At 46.8% G+C, this 17,991-nt stretch overlaps 1 protein-coding gene across 7 annotated transcripts in view; it reads right to left on the bottom strand.

The window, feature by feature from the left end:
* LOC102737268 (uncharacterized) overlaps positions 1 to 17,991 on the bottom strand; it is a 106,772-nt gene that overhangs the window by 65,808 nt on the left and 22,973 nt on the right. For 2 of the 7 annotated variants that reach the window (XM_081807726.1, XM_081807728.1), the window contains one exon: positions 2,469 to 5,872. The exons of 3 other annotated variants lie outside the window; for them this stretch is intronic. In XM_081807726.1, coding sequence (XP_081663852.1) covers positions 4,395 to 5,872 — 1,478 coding nt within the window. In that variant the 3' untranslated portion in view covers positions 2,469 to 4,394. Of the gene's footprint in view, positions 1 to 2,468; positions 5,873 to 7,110; positions 7,238 to 10,534; positions 11,388 to 17,991 lie in introns of those variants that run through there. 2 more of the 7 variants (XM_081807727.1, XM_081807724.1) reach the window with 2 other exon arrangements.

Below are 17,991 nucleotides of genomic sequence, written 5' to 3'. Positions count from 1 at the left end.
CAGAAAATGATCTAAGATTTGGAAAAACAAAAATATCCTAACATATAAATAAAGTTCCTCCGAGGCTGTCAGGAGGAGATGCTTGCAACCTGATCCTGTGTCTGTGTCTCCTCACTCGCCAACGCCGTCCTTTCCTACGAGAGACCCACCCCGGCTGGAGCTGGACTCCGGCAGTTATTCTCTGAGGTCTGTTCCAACAGATGGAATCTACTAGTTGAAGATCATGAAAAAGCTCTTTAAAACATGTTTTCAGAAGGTGGCCTTAGTCAGTTGGTGACAGGACTGGATATATTATGTGAATCCCTGGCAATATTTTGCCATGTCTGCATGTAGCAGAGCAGTAACTAGTATTGGAAGTGAAATCCCTAGACACATGCATGAGTCTTCCAGTTTGTAATTCATAGGGAGATAAATGAGTAAGTGGACTCCATGGCCATAAGGGCGAGAGGGAATATCTTTGGCCAAGGGAGCTCAAAGGTTTCCGAAAGTTTTGCTGATGTTAACAATGCCAGTGGTCCATTCAACTTTTCTAGAAGATTGTGAGTGATAAAAGAGAGTGTTTATAATGGTTCCCATAAAGTGTGTGACATGATGACCTGATGTAGATGTAAACATTGGGATGATCCAGGGCTGGAAACAAAATCAATCAGCTTTTCAGCAAACTCACTCTGCAAATAGACATACAATCACTAAAATATATTCAAGTCCCATAGAGGGTAGAAGCTGGATAAAGTCCATTTGAAGGTGTTCAAGGGGCCCTTGAGGTATGGCCACCACTTATCCAGGTCCCCTTGGTGATGTGTGCATGGTCCAAGCCAGTAGGGATCTCTGTCCAGTAGGGATCAGAGCTTCAGGAAGAGCCAGGTGGGAACCTTACCCACCCCCTCATGTCAACCACAGCCCCTGCAAGGCCCCCCAGGTATAAATATCTCAATATTTTCCCCCAGTGGTCTTTTGCCCCCCTCTCCAAAGGCACTGCTAACCCTACTCCCCACCCCTTAGGACAATCATCACTCTTAAAAGATTCTCCATCTGAGGGGCGCCTGGGTGGCTCAGTCATTAAGTGTCTGCCTTCAGCTTAGGTCATGATCCCAGCGTCCTGGGATTGAGCCCCGCATCGGGCTCCCTGCTCTGCAGGAAGCTTGCTTCTCCCTCTCCCACTCCCCCTGCTTGTGTTCCCTCTCTCGCTGTGTCTCTATCAAATAAATAAATAAAATCTTTAAAAAAAATTAAAAAAAAAAAAAAGGTTCTCCATCTGAGCCCTTTTCCTAGGCCGTGAGTTCTTTACATCCTCAAATAGCCCCAGAGGCAGGTCTGCTCATGATCTCCATTTTATACAGCTGGCAACTGAACCTAGGGGGAGGTTGGGCAGCAAGTTTCTCTTTGTGACCTCCACTGAGAGGTGGGGATGGAGGAATCAATTCCAAGCCCATCCCTCCTTCTGGTCCCAACTACTTTACGGATCATAATCACTTCCTCCCTCTGTCCCTAGGGCACCCCGCAGACCCTCTCCTTCCCAGATGCTGATGGCCCCCATAAGACTTTGCTAAGGCCACCATAATACATTACTTCAGACTGGATGGTTTAAGCAACAGAAATGTATTTTCTCATATGCTAGGTATCTGATATCAGGGTCTCAGAAGCACTGATTTCTCCTGAGACCTCTCTCCTTGGCTTGTAGGTGGGCATTTTCTTCCTCTGTCTTCACATGATCTTCCCTCTGTGTGTCTGTGTACTAATTTCCTCTTTTTTTTTTTTTTAAAGATTTTATTTATTTATTTGAGACAGAGAGAATGAGAGAGACAGAAAGCACATGAGAGGGGGAGGGTCAGAGGGAGAAGCAGGCTCCCTGCCGAGCAGGGAGCCCGATGCGGGACTCGATCCCGGGACTCCAGGATCATGACCTGAGCCGAAGGCAGTCGCTTAACCAACTGAGCCACCCAGGCGCCCCTACTAATTTCCTCTTAATGACACTAGTCACACTGGATTAGTGTCCACAGTATCACCTTTATTTTACCTTTTCAAAAACCCTATTTCCAAATGCAGTGACATTCTGAGGTACTGGCGATTATGACTTCAACATATGAATTTGGGAACATACAATTCAGCCCATAACTAACACATCTTTTCATAGGGAGCTAACAGGGAGGAGTTCTCCTGAGGATGACCTCATTTAACAGTCCCCAAATCACAGCCCTGTAACTACAGCTCTGAGGCGCTCTGAGGTATCAACAGGAATGAAACATATCCATACAAAGAATCATAAATTTAAGAATCAAACAAATGTCTCTAACAACTGTTTGATAAAGCCCCAAACTAGAAACAACTCAAATATCTGAAACAGATGAGTAAATAAACAAATAGTGGACAGAACATTACATTTCTTGACACATTAAAAGAATGAACTAATTACACAGACCCACTGACAAATCTCAAAATAAATATACCAGACGAGAACACCCAGAGGGGAAAAAAAACTAAACATTTTATTTTCAATCATGTAAAATTACATTAAATACATATGAATCTATTGTAGAAGAAACTAAATCAATGTTTGCCTGGAGGGCAGAGAGGAGATAATAATTAAAGGACATGAGTGAACGTGGGGTGATGCATATGCACACTGTTACGATTTATGATGATGGTTTCATGGGTTTATATGAATGTCAACACTCATCAAATGGTACAGTTTAAATATGGACAATTTATTATTTATTAACCATACCAAAAAGGCATTAACGATATAATAAAAAAAATTCTGTTTTCAAAAAACAAAGTTTGGCAAACCTGTATTGATCCCACCATATCCCTTGTAATGCCCTGGGATCAGCACCTTGCCTCAGTGGCAGCCAATACAGGTGAGCAATGAAAGCCATTTCCACCTGAGTCATCAGGAATGCAGGCTGCATAAAGCCTGCATTTCTGGACTGAGATCTTCCTTCTTTCTTTGTTTTCCTTCCTGTGCAACAAAGGCCTTACGGTGAACAATGCAGAGAAACTACAGGAATCCACAAAACTGTTAAGATTCCTTTTCTTATAGACAGAGCACACGTGAGAGAGTGTGAACGTGGTGGTGGTGGGGGAGTGTGTGCACAGGGAGGAGAGAGGATCCCAAGCAGGTTCTGCACTGAGGCTAGATCTGTATGCAGGGCTTGATCTCACAACCCCGAGATCATGACCTGAGTCAAAACCAAGAGTCGGACGCTTAACCAACTTGAGCCACCCAGGCGCCCCCCATTAGATTATTTTCTGACGAGGCCTCAGCTGCACAAGATTCACAGTTCAGAAAGATCTGAGAATTTCCGTACTTGCTCATCCTTCACAGCCATACTGACTAGAACAATGGCAGGTGCCCTTTTAAAAGAGGCACATTCCAACCAGTTTGTTGCAGTCTCTTGCCCTCTCTGTTAATCCACCGTCTGTGTACAATTATGACTCCCCCTATAATCTTCCAGCCAGTGACACTACCACACCGAATTCTGGGCATTAGGGTACCTCTCTCCTTTGCAAGACCTGGGAACAGATTTCCTGCACCGGTGCTGAGCACAATGCAACATCCCCTGCAAAGAAGAGAACAACTTTATGTTGTTCCCAGAAGTACTGGAGGTTGTCACAACTGCCCCCTCTTCAAGGTGAGCGCTGACAGCACGAAACGTCCTGGCATCCAGGCTACAATTTAACCACAAAACCCTACATAATTTCCTTAGAGGCCTTAGGCAACAATGCAAACAAGGCCCAAACTAGAGAGAGGACTACCATCCTTCTATCCCCCTGAAGCACACAAAGATTGGGGTGCCCACGGCAGCTGTTTCTCCTGTCATTCTGAAACCACCCCATAAAGTGAATCTAAGCCTCAAGATAAAGATGACTTACACAATAAGGCCTTTGTTACAGCACAAACCAGAATAATAGAGGAAGGCTGTTCCTCGGTTAGTGACTTGGAGGCTGGGAAATTCCATCACAAGAATTACCAGACCAATATCCCTAAAAAAGATGACTTTTCAGGTCACAGGCAGAACTCAGATGGAGTCCTCTGGAACACAACGGGGTCATCCATGCCCTACTAATCAGAGAGAAAAAAATGAGTACTCTGGCTTCTCACATTCACCCAGTGAATGGGAAAACACCAAGGTTTACTTTGCTGAACACATCAGAGCAGATAAATGATATACATATGGGCACCTGCAGGTGGGAGAGGTGAATGGCTGCTGCTACAGAATCAACAGTAATAAAAATTCACACGGGCCCAAGCTGAAACATGCAACACAGCTCCACATACCTGGAATTTATTTTGATGTTTGGATGTATGAGGCGCAATTCAGGCAGATGGCATCCTCAAAAGAGATCTCCTCGAGTGTTGTTATACTGAACAAGGAAATACATTTGCTACATATCTAAGTTGTTTCTCCCATGTGAATTTTGTGGTAATCAATGAGGTAAGGGCTTCGGCTAATGGCTTTCTCATTCAAGATATTTATAATGCCCAATCCAGTATGAACTCTCTGGTGTCGAGTGAGGCCAGAGCTTTTACTAAAGGATTTCCCACACTGGTTACACTTATACGGCCTTTCTCCAGTGTGAACTCTCCGATGGTCACTGAAGTTGGAGCTTCGCCTAAAGGACTTCCCACACTCATTGCACTCATATGGCCTTTCTCCAGTGTGAACTCTCTGGTGTTTAAGGAGCGCAGAGCTTTGGCTAAAAGATTTTCCACATTTGCTGCACTCATAAGGCCTTTCTCCAGTGTGAACTCTCAGATGTAGAACGAGGCTGCAATTCTGGCTAAAAGATTTCCTACATTCACTGCACTCATAAGGCTTTGACCCTGTGTGGACTTTCTGGTGTTTTAAAAGACTGGAATTGTAGGTAAAGGATTTCCCACATTCACTGCACTCATAGGGCCGTTCTCCGGTGTGAACGGTATGGTGTTGCAGGAGCGCAGAGCTTTGATTAAAGGACTTCCCACACTCACTGCACTCATAAGGCTTTTCTCCAGTGTGAATTCTCTGATGTTGAATGAGGTTGGATCTTTGACTGAAGGATTTGCCACATTCTCCACACTCAAATGGCCTTTCTCCAGTGTGAACTTTCCGATGGTTATTGAGGCTGTAGCTTTGGCTAAAAGATTTCCCACATTCACTGCACTCGTAAGGCCTTTCTCCAGTGTGAACTCTCCGATGTTGAAAGAGGTTGGAGCTCTGGCTAAAGGATTTTCCACACTCCCCACACTCATAAGGCCTTTCTCCTGTGTGAACTCTCTGGTGTTTAATAAGGCTAGAGTTATGGCTAAAAGATTTCCCACATTCACTGCACATGTAACATCTTTCTCCAGGGCGGACTCTCTGGTGATGAACAAATGTGTGCTTGTGGCTGAAAGCTTCTATGTTGTCTCCCCAGTGGTGTTGAGTTTTTCCCTTGTGGAAGGCTGCCCCACATTCAGTTGCATTGTTTGACTTCTCTCCAGTCTGTGTGGCCTGTTGCTGGAGGAATCCTGAGCTGGCCAAGAAATCCTTCCCAACCTCCCCACAGATAAAGGGCTTCCCTGACACTTGCAATCTGCAGCTCTTGATCACTGAAGCTCTGCTTACATTGTTACCGAAGGGCTTATCGCTCACATGCTGCTTCTGCTGCTGCTGAAGGTTTTCACTGAAACAGAATCTTTTCCCATGTGTCCCACCAGTGTACACTTTCTCATTGAATTGTGTTTCCTGGTGCTCAGCCGAGTGAAAACTGTCTTTCAAGACTGGACCACACACCTCATAGGGGTTGGCCTTCTGGGGAAAAAGACCTGTCTTGGGAGTCCTGACATGTGACACTACAGAAACGCTCTGCTCAGACGGTGCCTCCTCATCCTCTGCTCCATGCCAACAACCTGAAAGCAGGAAATGCTGGTGAAGTGCACGGTGACTTTCGTGGGTAGGCAGCTGCTACCCAAGCATGTCTAATAAACCCAGAAATGAGTGCATGAGACTGTTCATAGGATAAGAGGTCTGAGTTCAGGCTGAGGATGAGGCTGCTTAGCAGGGCTGGGCTCACAAAATGGGGGTTCAGGGGCACTTATGAGGTGAAATAAACACACTGAAAAGAGACAAAGTCTACACATAACTTTCAACAGGACCTAGTCTGCCATGCAGAAGGGTGTGTTCAGGCCCAGGAAAATTCAACAGTGAAAGAGAGCCTGGTGTTCAAGGACTGTTTAACAATCTGTGTTCACCTCATGACACAACACATAGGAGCCAAGGAGGACAGTACCCCACATGGGACAGTGACTAAAATGGTCAAGATGTGGAGTTCAGAGAGGTGTAGATTAGCCCTGGGCAGGAAGTAAGAGTACAAGTGATGAACAGCAGTTGACCAGTCACCTGAGTGTAAAGACTGGGGAAGGAAAGGCAGGTATGAAGTGCGGGGGCCACTGTCATTACCAACAAAAGACCAGTCATGTGGAATAAGTTTCTGGTATGATGTATACACAGCCCTGAGGTCATGCCTCCCCCAGGTGTCACTGTTCAGAGCCAGGCTGTGAACCACAACACACTCTCCACAACCCCGAGATGAGCAACTATGTGGCACCTGGATGATGCAAGTATAAATAAGGGAAAGACAGGAGAGATAGGTGGCCAGCACTGGCCAAGAACAGCTCAGCACATGCAGCGCACAGGAAAGAAAACTATTATAAAGAAGACTTCCAAGAAGGATCTTGCAAGAACAGACCGTGGTCTATATTACAGTGATGGTCAGTGATGGCAATTTCTAGCACAAGAAGGAATGAGGAAATGTCAGCTAGAGAAAGAAAGTGGAACCTGGGATACTCGGGTGCTTTGTAACTGCAAGTCACCTGGCAGGGAGAGGGCAAGCAAAGTGGGATCCACTGGGCTGAATGGAACAGTCCAGACCCTGGTTCCTTCCCTGAGAGGCTTAGGAGTAGCAGGTGTTGGGGCTGCTCAAGGAAAAGGCAGTGCACATACCTCACCAGCCAACCACACTGCCTATTCAAGGACGTGGGGAAGGAAGCAGAGACCATGATCCTGATGGGAGAACAGATCTGCCCTTGGGGAAAAAGGGAAAGGGAGAGACTAGCTCAGGGTACAGAGGCGGGTGTGAGGACCTTACCCAGGGAGGTTATAAGCGCCCAGTTCTCCAGCATCACATCCTGGTACAGGCGTCTCTGTGCCTCATCAAGAAGATCCCACTCCTCCCAGGAGAAGGACACAGCAATGTCCTCAAAGGTCACAGTGCCCTGGCAAGATGGAGACAGACGAAACCATAAACAGCCTCTCCCTCATAGATGACAATCCATCTCCACATCTACCCCTCACCCATCCTCCTCCTAAGCATCCAACACAGAAGAGAAACCAGGCCCTAGCACCGCAAGTGCAACTGTCTCCTCACAGGTCCATTGATCATGGGCACCAGCCATCAGTAAGATGAGGCAGGTGGATAAAAAGGTACAAAACAAGGCTCTGGCACAGAGGCATTCACCCATTTCTGCTAAGCAATTCCCCTAATACGGACAAACCATGCAATTCCCAATCCCAGGGCCCTAGGGCCTCAGGCATCCTCCCTCTACAAGCACACATCATTCCTTAGCTGGCACATCCCCACATTGTAGACACTGCCACATGCCCACGGCTGCCACCAGCTTACGGCCCTGCATACCTTAGGCAACTCTCTGGCCTTACAATTACGTATGACTGTATTTCAATCACCTGCTCTTCACGCCACTGGTGAGGATGGGAATCGGCTGTGTGCTAGGGTTAGGGGGATGGCCAAACACAGAACACCTAACACTGGACAGATGAGACTGACAGCACTTTTCTAACCATATATATTCACAGTCTGAGAGAGGACACCACACGCCACACAGGGCCACAGCGGGGTGGCACTCTGGGAAAGAGTGAACAGATGGTGGTTGTGAGATCCAAGATTTGTAATAGCAATACAAAGAGGTACCCGTTTCCCCTGGGAAGATGCCACTGACTTATCTCAGTAACTCCACGAGCAGGCAGGGAACTGAAACCAACTACAGAGGGATAAGCAGGAACTGCTCCTGATCACCTCGATAAAAACATTGTTTGGTTAGGAGATCTTATTTCTGGGAGCAGAGTGGGGAGCAGAAGTAGCACTCTGGCCATCGGAGGCCCTCATGGTTTCCACACATCAGTGCTGCATGTAATATTGGCTCTTAATTTTATTTTTTTTTAAACTTTTTTTTTTAAGATTTTATTCATTTATTTATTAGACAGCGAGCGAGAAAGAAACAGCATGAGAGGGGAGAGGGTCAGAGGGAGAAGCAGGCTCCCCACTGAGCTGGGAGCCCGACATGGGACTCGATCCCAGGACTCTGGGATCATGACCTGAGCCAAAGGCAGTCGCTTAACCAACTGAGCCACCCAGGCGCCCAGCTCTTAATTTTACACCTTGCACCACAACCTGAATACAGCATCCATAGGATCCTTTGCAAATTCAAACAGGATTGAACACTGCTACTGACTTCCCAGGACGCCCACTAAACGTCGCAGCCCCAAATCCACCTGCGAAGCCTTCACTGCTTGGGTCTGTTCCTTGCCTCAGACGTATGGATCTCAGATACCCATGGCCCTATTCCACAAGGTGCTGTGCTTGCTGTCCCCAAAGCAATCACAACCTTCCTCTGTCCACCTAACCCTCATCAAAGCCCAGCTCCATCAGTGGTCCACCCCAGGCCTTAGTGACTCTCACAAATGACCACATTTGCCCTTGACCTTATCCTCCTGCCTGAATGAAACAGCCCAGACCCCAACAAAGTCCTCAAAAAATCCTGGTGAGTGCACAGAATGGTGATTAAACACCCACTCCGGTCTGCGTGACATCTTGCCTCGGTTATCCCTTCCCTCCGTGTCCACCTCATTCATGTCCACCCTTGCATTGGAAGCCTTGGCCACCTGCCAGACTATCCCGTCCCTGACACACACTCCTTTCAGGGCCATGTACCTGCCTCGTTTGTTTGTGAAGCCTCAACCCATCACCTAGGTACCCAGGCAAGAGACCCAGTCCACAGTCCCCATCCTCCCCTACCTGGCCCCTAATAGCTTTACAATCATAACCTGTTGATTACCCCTCCTAATCGTGAACATCCTGAACCCTCCATCCTGAACCTTCCCCAGATTCCCAGACCTATGTGTACAACTGCCTACATCATACATCCATTCAGTGGTCTCTGAAACACCCCAGACTCTCAATATACCTAAATCAAAGCTCCTAACAACACCCCCACAGTGAGTATTACTACTACATTCTTCATCTCAGATAATGGACCTTCCACTCCTACAGCTGCTGAGACCTAACACACTGGGGTCATCCCTGAGTCCTGTATTTCACTCCTTCTCCTGCATCAGAGAATCTAGTTGCCCATTTAAAACATGCATTACCTTTCTTAAGCCACAACTCTGGTCCATTAACTCTCACTTGGGCTTTGGCAGTAGCTGCAGCCCGATCTTCCTTCCTTCTCCCCTGGTCTCACAGTCTGTTCTACACTCTGCAGCCAGACAGAGTCTGGTAAGATCTTGTTAAGATCACTTTCTGCCTCTGATTCACACCTCCCCATCACCTCCAGAATACACACCCAACTTCTCAGTCATTCCAGTCTTGATTCCTGTCCCCCCTGCTCTTTGTTCCCACCTAAAAGGACACCTGTGGTTTTCTGAACACTCAGTTCAGTTATACTTCTAAGCTTCTGCATATCTTGGAACCTGTTCCTAGTACATCGGTTGCCAGAAATGGGAACATTTCTATATAAAGCCTTACATGGACTTAGGACCCTCTGCGTAGGATTTCCCCAGGGCCCCCAGACCCAGGCCTGGGGGAATGACACTTAAGAGCCCCAGGACACCATAATCCAGAGAATATGTGCGTGGTGGCCAGGGCCAGTGAGGGGCTGAGACACCCTCCACCAACCTGTGTTAAGTTCCACGGTACCTCTGCCGCAATGGGAATCTGTGCAGAGGCTGGCAATGGAGGAACGGGGCCATGGCAGGGTTCGTTGGGCTCATGTTACCCGTACCCTTCCCTGGCCCTGGAGTCAGGTGACCTTACGATGGCTGTCTAACCGCTGTGCCTCAATGCTGTGTCCCCTCTTGCCAACCGTGCCACCTGAACTAAGATCCAACCTCCCAAGGCCTCAACGTCCTCTTCATTGCCCTCCGGTCTGCTCTTCCTTTGAACCGCCTTCGGAAAACTTTGAAATCCCAAACGGAGATCGGGTCCCTCGTTTGGCCAAAAGTCCCCTTGGCGTCTAGAGTCCTCTAGACCTGAAGGTACCGCACCTCACCTCGGCCCGCCAGTCCAGGCGTGACCCCCCTCACGCTCTCTGTCCCCCGAAGACAGAATCCTCCCGCCTCAGCCCCCCTCCAGCCTCTGCCCCGGCCGCCCTCGGCCCGGAGCCCGCTCCCGCACGGGGCCCCCGCCCGCCGCCGCCTGCCTGGCCCGGACGCCGGGGCTGGGCCTTCGGGGTCTGGGTGGGGGGATGGAGGGGAGGGCCCGGGGGACGAGCGCTTACCTGAGCCGGGTCCCTGCGCGCGGCCGCCGCCATCGGACACGGTGGGCGGACCGGACACCCGGGCCGGTGGTCCCCGTCCCGGCCCCCGGCGCAGGGCAGCCCGGGCGGCGTCGCCAGCCGCGGACCCAAGTGTGTGCGGCGGGGACAGTGCCTTCCCTCGCGCCTTCTCGGTTAGTCACCCCAATCCTGAACCTGCGCTCCAGAACATTAGCTGACGAACAAGCGTGAAAGAGGCAAAAAGACCGCCAGGGGGATGAGGCCGGAAGCTCCGCCCCGATGTTAGGGGCGCACGCAGAAACGACTCTTTTCATTGGTCAGAGATGCAGTCCATCGACGCTCGCTCTTCTGGGTAATGTAGTTCACAGACGCACAGGACGCGGATAAGGCAGTCCCATCGACCTCTGGGAGGAAAGGCCACGCCCCCTTAAGGGCTCTGGAAATTAGGGTCTTCCGTCCCAGGCCGGAGGGGCTTCCCTCCTTCTTAAAGGATCCGTACCCGGATTTCTGGGAAGTGGTGTCTGCAACTGATCACCCAAGTGTTTGTAGACATTATTTCAGACTCCTTGATGCTCAGCGTGGTCCCAAAGCTAAAACCATTTCATATGCTCCCAAAGGCTACAGATCCAAATGCACATAACATTCTATACAGTCATTTAGATACAAAATGTGTCCCTGGAAGCAGAACCTAGTAAACGTTATCATCCTACAAGTCAAATACACCCAGAAGCATTAGAGACAGTTTTGTCAGTCTGTGTATGTTAGGTCAGGGACAAGGTAAAAATACTTCATATAGGGCCGTGACACAGAAGATACAGGATGAATGTGAAGCCACCCTAAAGCAAGCGTTTTTTTTAAAAAAAAAAAAATGGGGGCGCCTGGGTGGCTCAGTTGGTTAAGCGACTGCCTTCGGCTCAGGTCATGATCCTGGAGTCCCGGGATCGAGTCCCGCATCGGGCTCCCTGCTCGGCGAGGAGCCTGCTTCTCCCTCTGACCCTCCCCCTCTCATGTGCTCTCTCTCTCTCATTCTCTCTGTCTCAAATAAATAAATAAAATCTTTAAAAAAATAAATAAATAAAATAAAAAATAAAAAAAAAATGCACCCATAGAAAACATCTCTCTAATCTGATCATTAATTTTTGTGTCCAATTCATTGAACAATACTTTTAGCCATTTAGTATCTTACTTCATATCCTGGCATAAACCCAGTTCCTCTTAGGAATCTAACATCCATCAATAAAAGAACAATGTAATAAATGTTGTTTTAGAAGGGGACAATGGGGGCAGTGTTTCAAAGATGGAGCATGTATGCAAAGGCCGCTCTCCTTTTCAAAGGAATTGGGGTACTTAAAACCATGATATCTCATTGTTTGGAAGTGATTACCATTTCTCTTGCAGGGACTGTTCTGCATGGGGAATTGTTATTACCTCAGAACTATAGATGCAAAATGCAAATTACAGAAAGCTATTGCTAGTGGCTATGTAGTGATTCAAAGGTGGTGGCAGACAGAGCTTTGATGAAACATCAGTGGATGGGGAGAAAGTTAAGACCTCAGAGAAGATTTGGCAGTGATGTCTGAGAACAGGAATATTTCGGTTGAACGCATGACCAGAATGTTCACTCTGATGGTTTTCTCCAAAATGATCTTTTTCTTCATTCTTGAAAACAACATTGTGCAGTATCAGTGGAGAAAAGAGACAATGTGACAGAGTAGACAGAATTATAAAAATATACAGAGAAGCTGAGGCTTACTGTATAGTGTTATCCTTTTAGAATTGAGTCTGCACATGTGTGTGTCATTCTGTCTGGGTCCTGAATTCAGATTTGTTTCTATAAAAGTTGTTTGTTGTGGTTAAAAGTGAAGACATGCTTTGTATACAGAGCTGCACTATGCTTTTCTCACTTAACTATATATCTTGGACATTCTAAAGCCACTTCCTCATTTTATATCCACACCTCCTTATATCCACACATATTAGACCTAAACCCAACTCTTTTTAAAGACTGCTGTGCATTTCATTGTCCTCCTGCTCCGTGGCTGGCCAGCTGGCCCAGCCTACGAATCTCTCCTATGTGCCCCCAAGGTCCTTCCTCCAAGCCCACAGAAAACTCTGTGGAGACTTCTGGGTTAGTCCCTTGTCCACCTGGCCACTCTCAGGGGTCTCCTGTACTGAGAATTGGGCCAGATTATTAAAGATATTAAGGCCAGGAGGCTGGTGACACAGACACAAGCCTTAGGTTCCAGATCCCTATGGTTGGGGTGCTGTTTGGTCTTGCTGCCCTCCTTAGAGTCCAGAAGGCAGAAGCAAGGGCCACATCATACTGGCTGTATCCTGTCCATAAGAGAGTGTAGCTGAATCAAAGGACAGTTCATCTGCCAGATGCATAGCAAGCCAGTAAGACTGACACCCAGCTTCCAAGGTGAAAAAAAAATCAGCTATTTATTGGTGTGGCACCACCCAGGAGAACAGGGAGCTAATGCTCAAAGTCCTGAACTCCCTGATGGGAGTAGGGGTCTCCAGAGAAGGTGGATGCTATAGATTGGGAGCCCATGAAGTCATGTTAACAGATGTTACATACTTCTGGTGCCCTTTCATCTGGTCCCACGGAAGTCTGTTCTATCTCACAAGACTTAAAATCTGAAAAATATATTAATTTCTTATGTTACAGGTTTCATTAGGTACATCTGGTGATTATGTGTTTAGGATAGTGCTGGTCAGCTGCTTGTATGTGCCTAAATTAACCACTTATACATGCATAAGCTAACAGGGTTGCATTCCTTCATGTTCCTTTGAATGATAAGCAAGTATTCCTATCTCTTGGGCCTGTGTCTGCATGTTCCATGGTCAGTCCAGCTGTGCATGGGGACAATATGACGTACAGTGTTCCTTCTTTCATCTGAACTAAGAAGATGGATGCTGGCTTCAACAGGTCCCCAAGATTATCCAGCCACATGCAGGGGCACTGCCAGGTGCCACAGGTTGGGAGTTAGCCTCTAAAGTGAGAAGTGAGGATTCAGCCTCTGGAAGAGGAACATGGGATTCAGTGGATGATGTCACCTGTCTGTACCTTACCTCTGCTGGGAAAGAGTGGTGATCTCTGCTTCTGTGGTGAAGGGGACCTAAAGAGCCCAGACTGAGGCTATAGATCAGCCCTGTCCCTGGAGATCTCCTCCCCCAAGGACTAAGCAGTGCGATTTCCTGTTGCCTTCATATCCCTTGGCTATGATCTCTACTGCCTCCACATCCAAGTGTAGCTTGGGAAATGCCCTGAAAGGAGGATGGAAGGATGAGACCTCACCTTCCTTGCTTTCTCTCTGCCAGCCCTCTTTTTAAATTACATTTACCTATTACACAACAATAATCAAGGGATTGCATATATTGCTTTTTTTCTTACTCTCCTCTCTTTTTTTTAATGCATCTACAAAACCAAGTCTCCAGGAGTTGGATCCATTTGTAAATTCCATTGGTAGTTTTTACCTTCAGTACTTGAGTACAACACAGCTGCTCCTCCACACCATGCATAACCAGGTGGCCACCCAGGAAGCGGTTTCCTGACCTCTGCCCTTACATCTTTCATTTTCCCAAGCCACATGTTTCCATGAGCCTGGGCTATTCTCACAAATCCCACTTCTCTAGCGTCAAGGAACCACCTTGGGTGCCTGTACAGAATTTTCCATGGCCGTTGAGAAGGGATCTTGATAGGACCGAGGCGAGATCAGTAGGTAGGCCCAGCTTCCCCAGTGCAGCTGGCCAGTCATGGAGCATGCAGACAGTGAAATGCAAGCAGTCTTTTATTTGTAGATATATTTTAAAAGATTTTACTTATTTATTCGAGAGAGAGGGAGAGAGAGAGTGCACAAGCAGGCGGAGGGGCAGAGGGAGAAACAGACTCACTGCTAAGCTGGGAGCCCAATGTGGGACTGGGTCCCAGGACCCTGGGATCATGACGTGAGCTGAAGGCAGATGCTTAATCAACTCAGCCACCCAGGCGCCCCACAAGCAGTCTTTTAAAAGAGGCAGCTTCAGGGCGCCTGGGTGGCTCAGTCATTAAGTGTCTGCCTTCAGCTCAGGTCATGATCCCAGGTCCTGGGATCGAGTCCCACATCGGGCTCGCTCCTCGGGGGAAGCCTGCTTCTCCCTCTCCCACTCCTGCTGTTTGTGTTCCTGCTCTCGCTGTGTCTCTCCCTGTCAAATAAATAAATAAAATCTTTAAAAAATAAAAAATGAAAAAAATAAAAGAGGCAGCTTCAAGTCTACTAAGTGTGGCCTTTAGGAGGTAGCAGGTGTAAAAGGTTGAAGTAGCTTTAGGTTGTCCAAGATACATTGTTAAATGAGATAGCAAAGTACTGATCTGTATACAAAATATGACTTTATTTTTACTACAGAAAGCAGCTTGTACAGGAACATGTTTTAACATATAGACACTCAGTGGAGTCCATATGCACAAGCCATTCTAAAAGGATGCTATACTGCAAACTTTGTTTTTCTCCAGGAGATTTAATTATCTGAGACTTTTGCCATACTACTTTATAACTGTATATGGGATAGGACTCCTTCAGTAAAAGATAGAAAATATTTTATACTTTCGTTTCTATTAGGAAAACAAATATGTACTGACTCAGTTTCTTGTTTTTCTCTTTGTTTTTGTTTTTGCCAACTTCAGTTTTAAAAGTCTACAGATTTAGACAGAATGTCTGTTAATCACAAGAAATGCAGGTACATGTTTCTGTACAACACAGCAGAAAATCGGTGGAAATTTCTTGAATATGTGTTAGAATCATGTGGAAGCTTGTTAAAACACGGACACTTGGGCCTGATCCACAAAGTACCTGATTCAGTAGATCTGGGTTCAGGATTCAGAATGCACTTTTCAAGAGTCCCTAGGTGACACTCTGGGTGAAGGTCCAGGGATCAAACTCTGAAAATCAGAATTCTAGGAAAGGTGACGTTGACTGGTTCCAGGCCCCACCCAGTCCACCTCCGTGGAGATTTGCAGGCTCTGAGAGACAGAGCCAGGATTTATCACCCACATGCCCTGAGTTTATCTGTAGTAAGCCAAATGAAGGAAAGGTCAACTGGCCTCGAGTCCCAGGCCGTCCACCGCTGAGACCCATGAAGCCTGCACTGACTGAATAACCTAGAAAACTGCTTTATTCTGCCCAGAACTTACTGCAAACATATCCACGAGGTTCATCCCTTACAATTTCAAGTGTTTTCTCCTCTTATTAAGGAGGTCTCCCTTATTGGGCTGAGTAATATTACATCCCATACTTTACCTCTCAGGAGACTCACCTTGTCTTCCCCTTCCACTTTGTCTGCTACATTCTAGCATAGTACATATTTCTTTAGTTACTCTTTTCTGTTCCTGGTCTTTCTTCCTTGAAAACAACACAAGTCCCAGAATGCAAGGGTCTTTGTCTATCTTAGGACCCAATGTCCTCCAGGCACCTACAATAAGTGCCTAAAACCGAATTTTTGTTCACTGATCATCAGCGAGACCAGGAATAAACATGACATCTCAATTTCCCTGTAAATTTTACAATTCTGGGTACTCTAAATGTCCTCTTTAACTCTTTTTCCGTGCAGGTATTGCTCAGACTTTACAAGAATGGAGATTTGCATTTTGGAGACAAAATTTCAGAATGACCCACCTGGTCACACGCTCAGCCCGATCTGACGTGTTCTCAGCCATCACGGCTAAAACTCCTCTGAGGTCTTACGTTTTCTCACCTTCTACAGATGTTTCACCAAAGCTATTTCTGCCACCACCTTTGAAGCACTACATAAACATTGATAATAGCTTTATAATTTGAATTTTACAACTGTTTTCCTGAGGTAATATTACTTTTTCAAGCAAAACAGTCCCTGCAGCGTCACGACAGAAATGATAATCAGTTTGCAGCAGTGAAATAATGAATTTAAGATACTCCCAGTATCTCCAGTTAGAAAGAATCATTTACATACATGCTTCAACGTGGAACACTGCAGCCGCTGTACCATATGAAAGTAGCATTTTTCTCATTATTGTCTTTTTAAGATTGATGTTATGTTCCTAAAAGGAACTGAATGTAATCTGGATATCAAGTAAGTCATATTAAATGGATAAAAGTGTTTCTCAGGGAATGGGACAGATTAGTTGACTCTACAGGCAGGGGAGATGTTTTATTCAGAATACACAGATCTATTAGAGAAAAATTATTGGGGCGCCTGGATGGCTCAGTTGGTTAGGCGTCTGCCTTTGGATCAGGTCATGATCTCAGGGCCCTGGGATCCAGCCCCGCATCGAGCTCCCAGCTCAGTGGGGAGTCAGCTCACGCTCTCTCTCTGTGTCTCAAATAAATAAACAAGATACCAAAAAGAAGATAAAAATTATTAAGACACTTGTTGAGACAGTCACAAAGCCTTTATTCAGGAGCATTCCCCCAGGTGCAAGGACAGTGGGAACCTGCAGTATGGGGAAGACACATTGGACTCAACTTCAGATTTTTTTAAAAGTTGGGCTTTATAGCCAAGGAACACAGTTATTGGCGGGGGACGGGGGGGGGGGGTCAATGGATAGAAAATCACTAGGAGATTAGGGAAATTCCTCCTAAACTGACCTAAAAAATCCTTGCTGAAGGCAGGTCAGTATGATCACAGATCACCTGTGTGATGGTGAGGGATGAGGAAATTTGATCACATATCAGTGGTGATCAGATATTCGGGAGAAAATCTTGCCAAACCTACTTGGCAGGATTCTGGCACTTGCCAAGTACAGGGGCAGGTCAAAAAAAAAAAAAAGCCTATAGTGCCCTAACTAAAGACTAGTCAAGGAGCGACTCTGTCATATCTATCCTTGTACTTGTGATTCCAGGTGGCCCAACACCATTCCTCTTAACTTTCTTGACATGGCACAACCTGGAGTATTTTCTCTCTTGATCAAGTGATTTTAATGCTATGAAGTGAACGCATTAGAATTGAAATAAGATAATGTTTATTAGCCTCCACCAAGCGTGGACACACCTTGCGAATGAAAGACGCTACGGAATGATGTGTTTATTTGGTTTGTAGCCTTTGGGAGCATCAAAAATATTACTGGCCTTCGGGAGCATGCTTAGCTTTCCAGGGTCTGAAATAGGTCTCCAAACACTTGGGTGATGAGCGCCAGAGAGCATTAGGCAGAAATATGGTAACATTCTCTCAAATATGAAGCGAAGCCCAACAGCATCGGCCTTTTCCCTTCGCCCTTTGCGGCGGACCCTGGACCTTCCCTGAAGGATGAACCTGACTCCGGGCCTCCTAACTGTGGGGACTACGTTACCCAGAATGCGAAGAGTCGAGGGGCAGCACTGCTCTCCAATGAAAGCTTCAAAGAGGCTCTTCCGTTTGTGGCCGGTACAGTGCGGGCGGGATTTCCGGCTCTCGCCTCAGATCGGCCAAATTAGCTAGCTGATCTGGGTTTTGCTCACCTGGAAGAA

This window comes from Leptonychotes weddellii, chromosome 16, assembly GCF_054177405.1.
Source record: "Leptonychotes weddellii isolate Sample4059 chromosome 16, ASM5417740v2, whole genome shotgun sequence".
Classification (NCBI taxonomy): Eukaryota; Metazoa; Chordata; class Mammalia; order Carnivora; family Phocidae; genus Leptonychotes; species Leptonychotes weddellii.
Note: the sequence above shows the minus strand (reverse complement) of the source record. Positions and strands in the feature narration are given on the sequence as shown.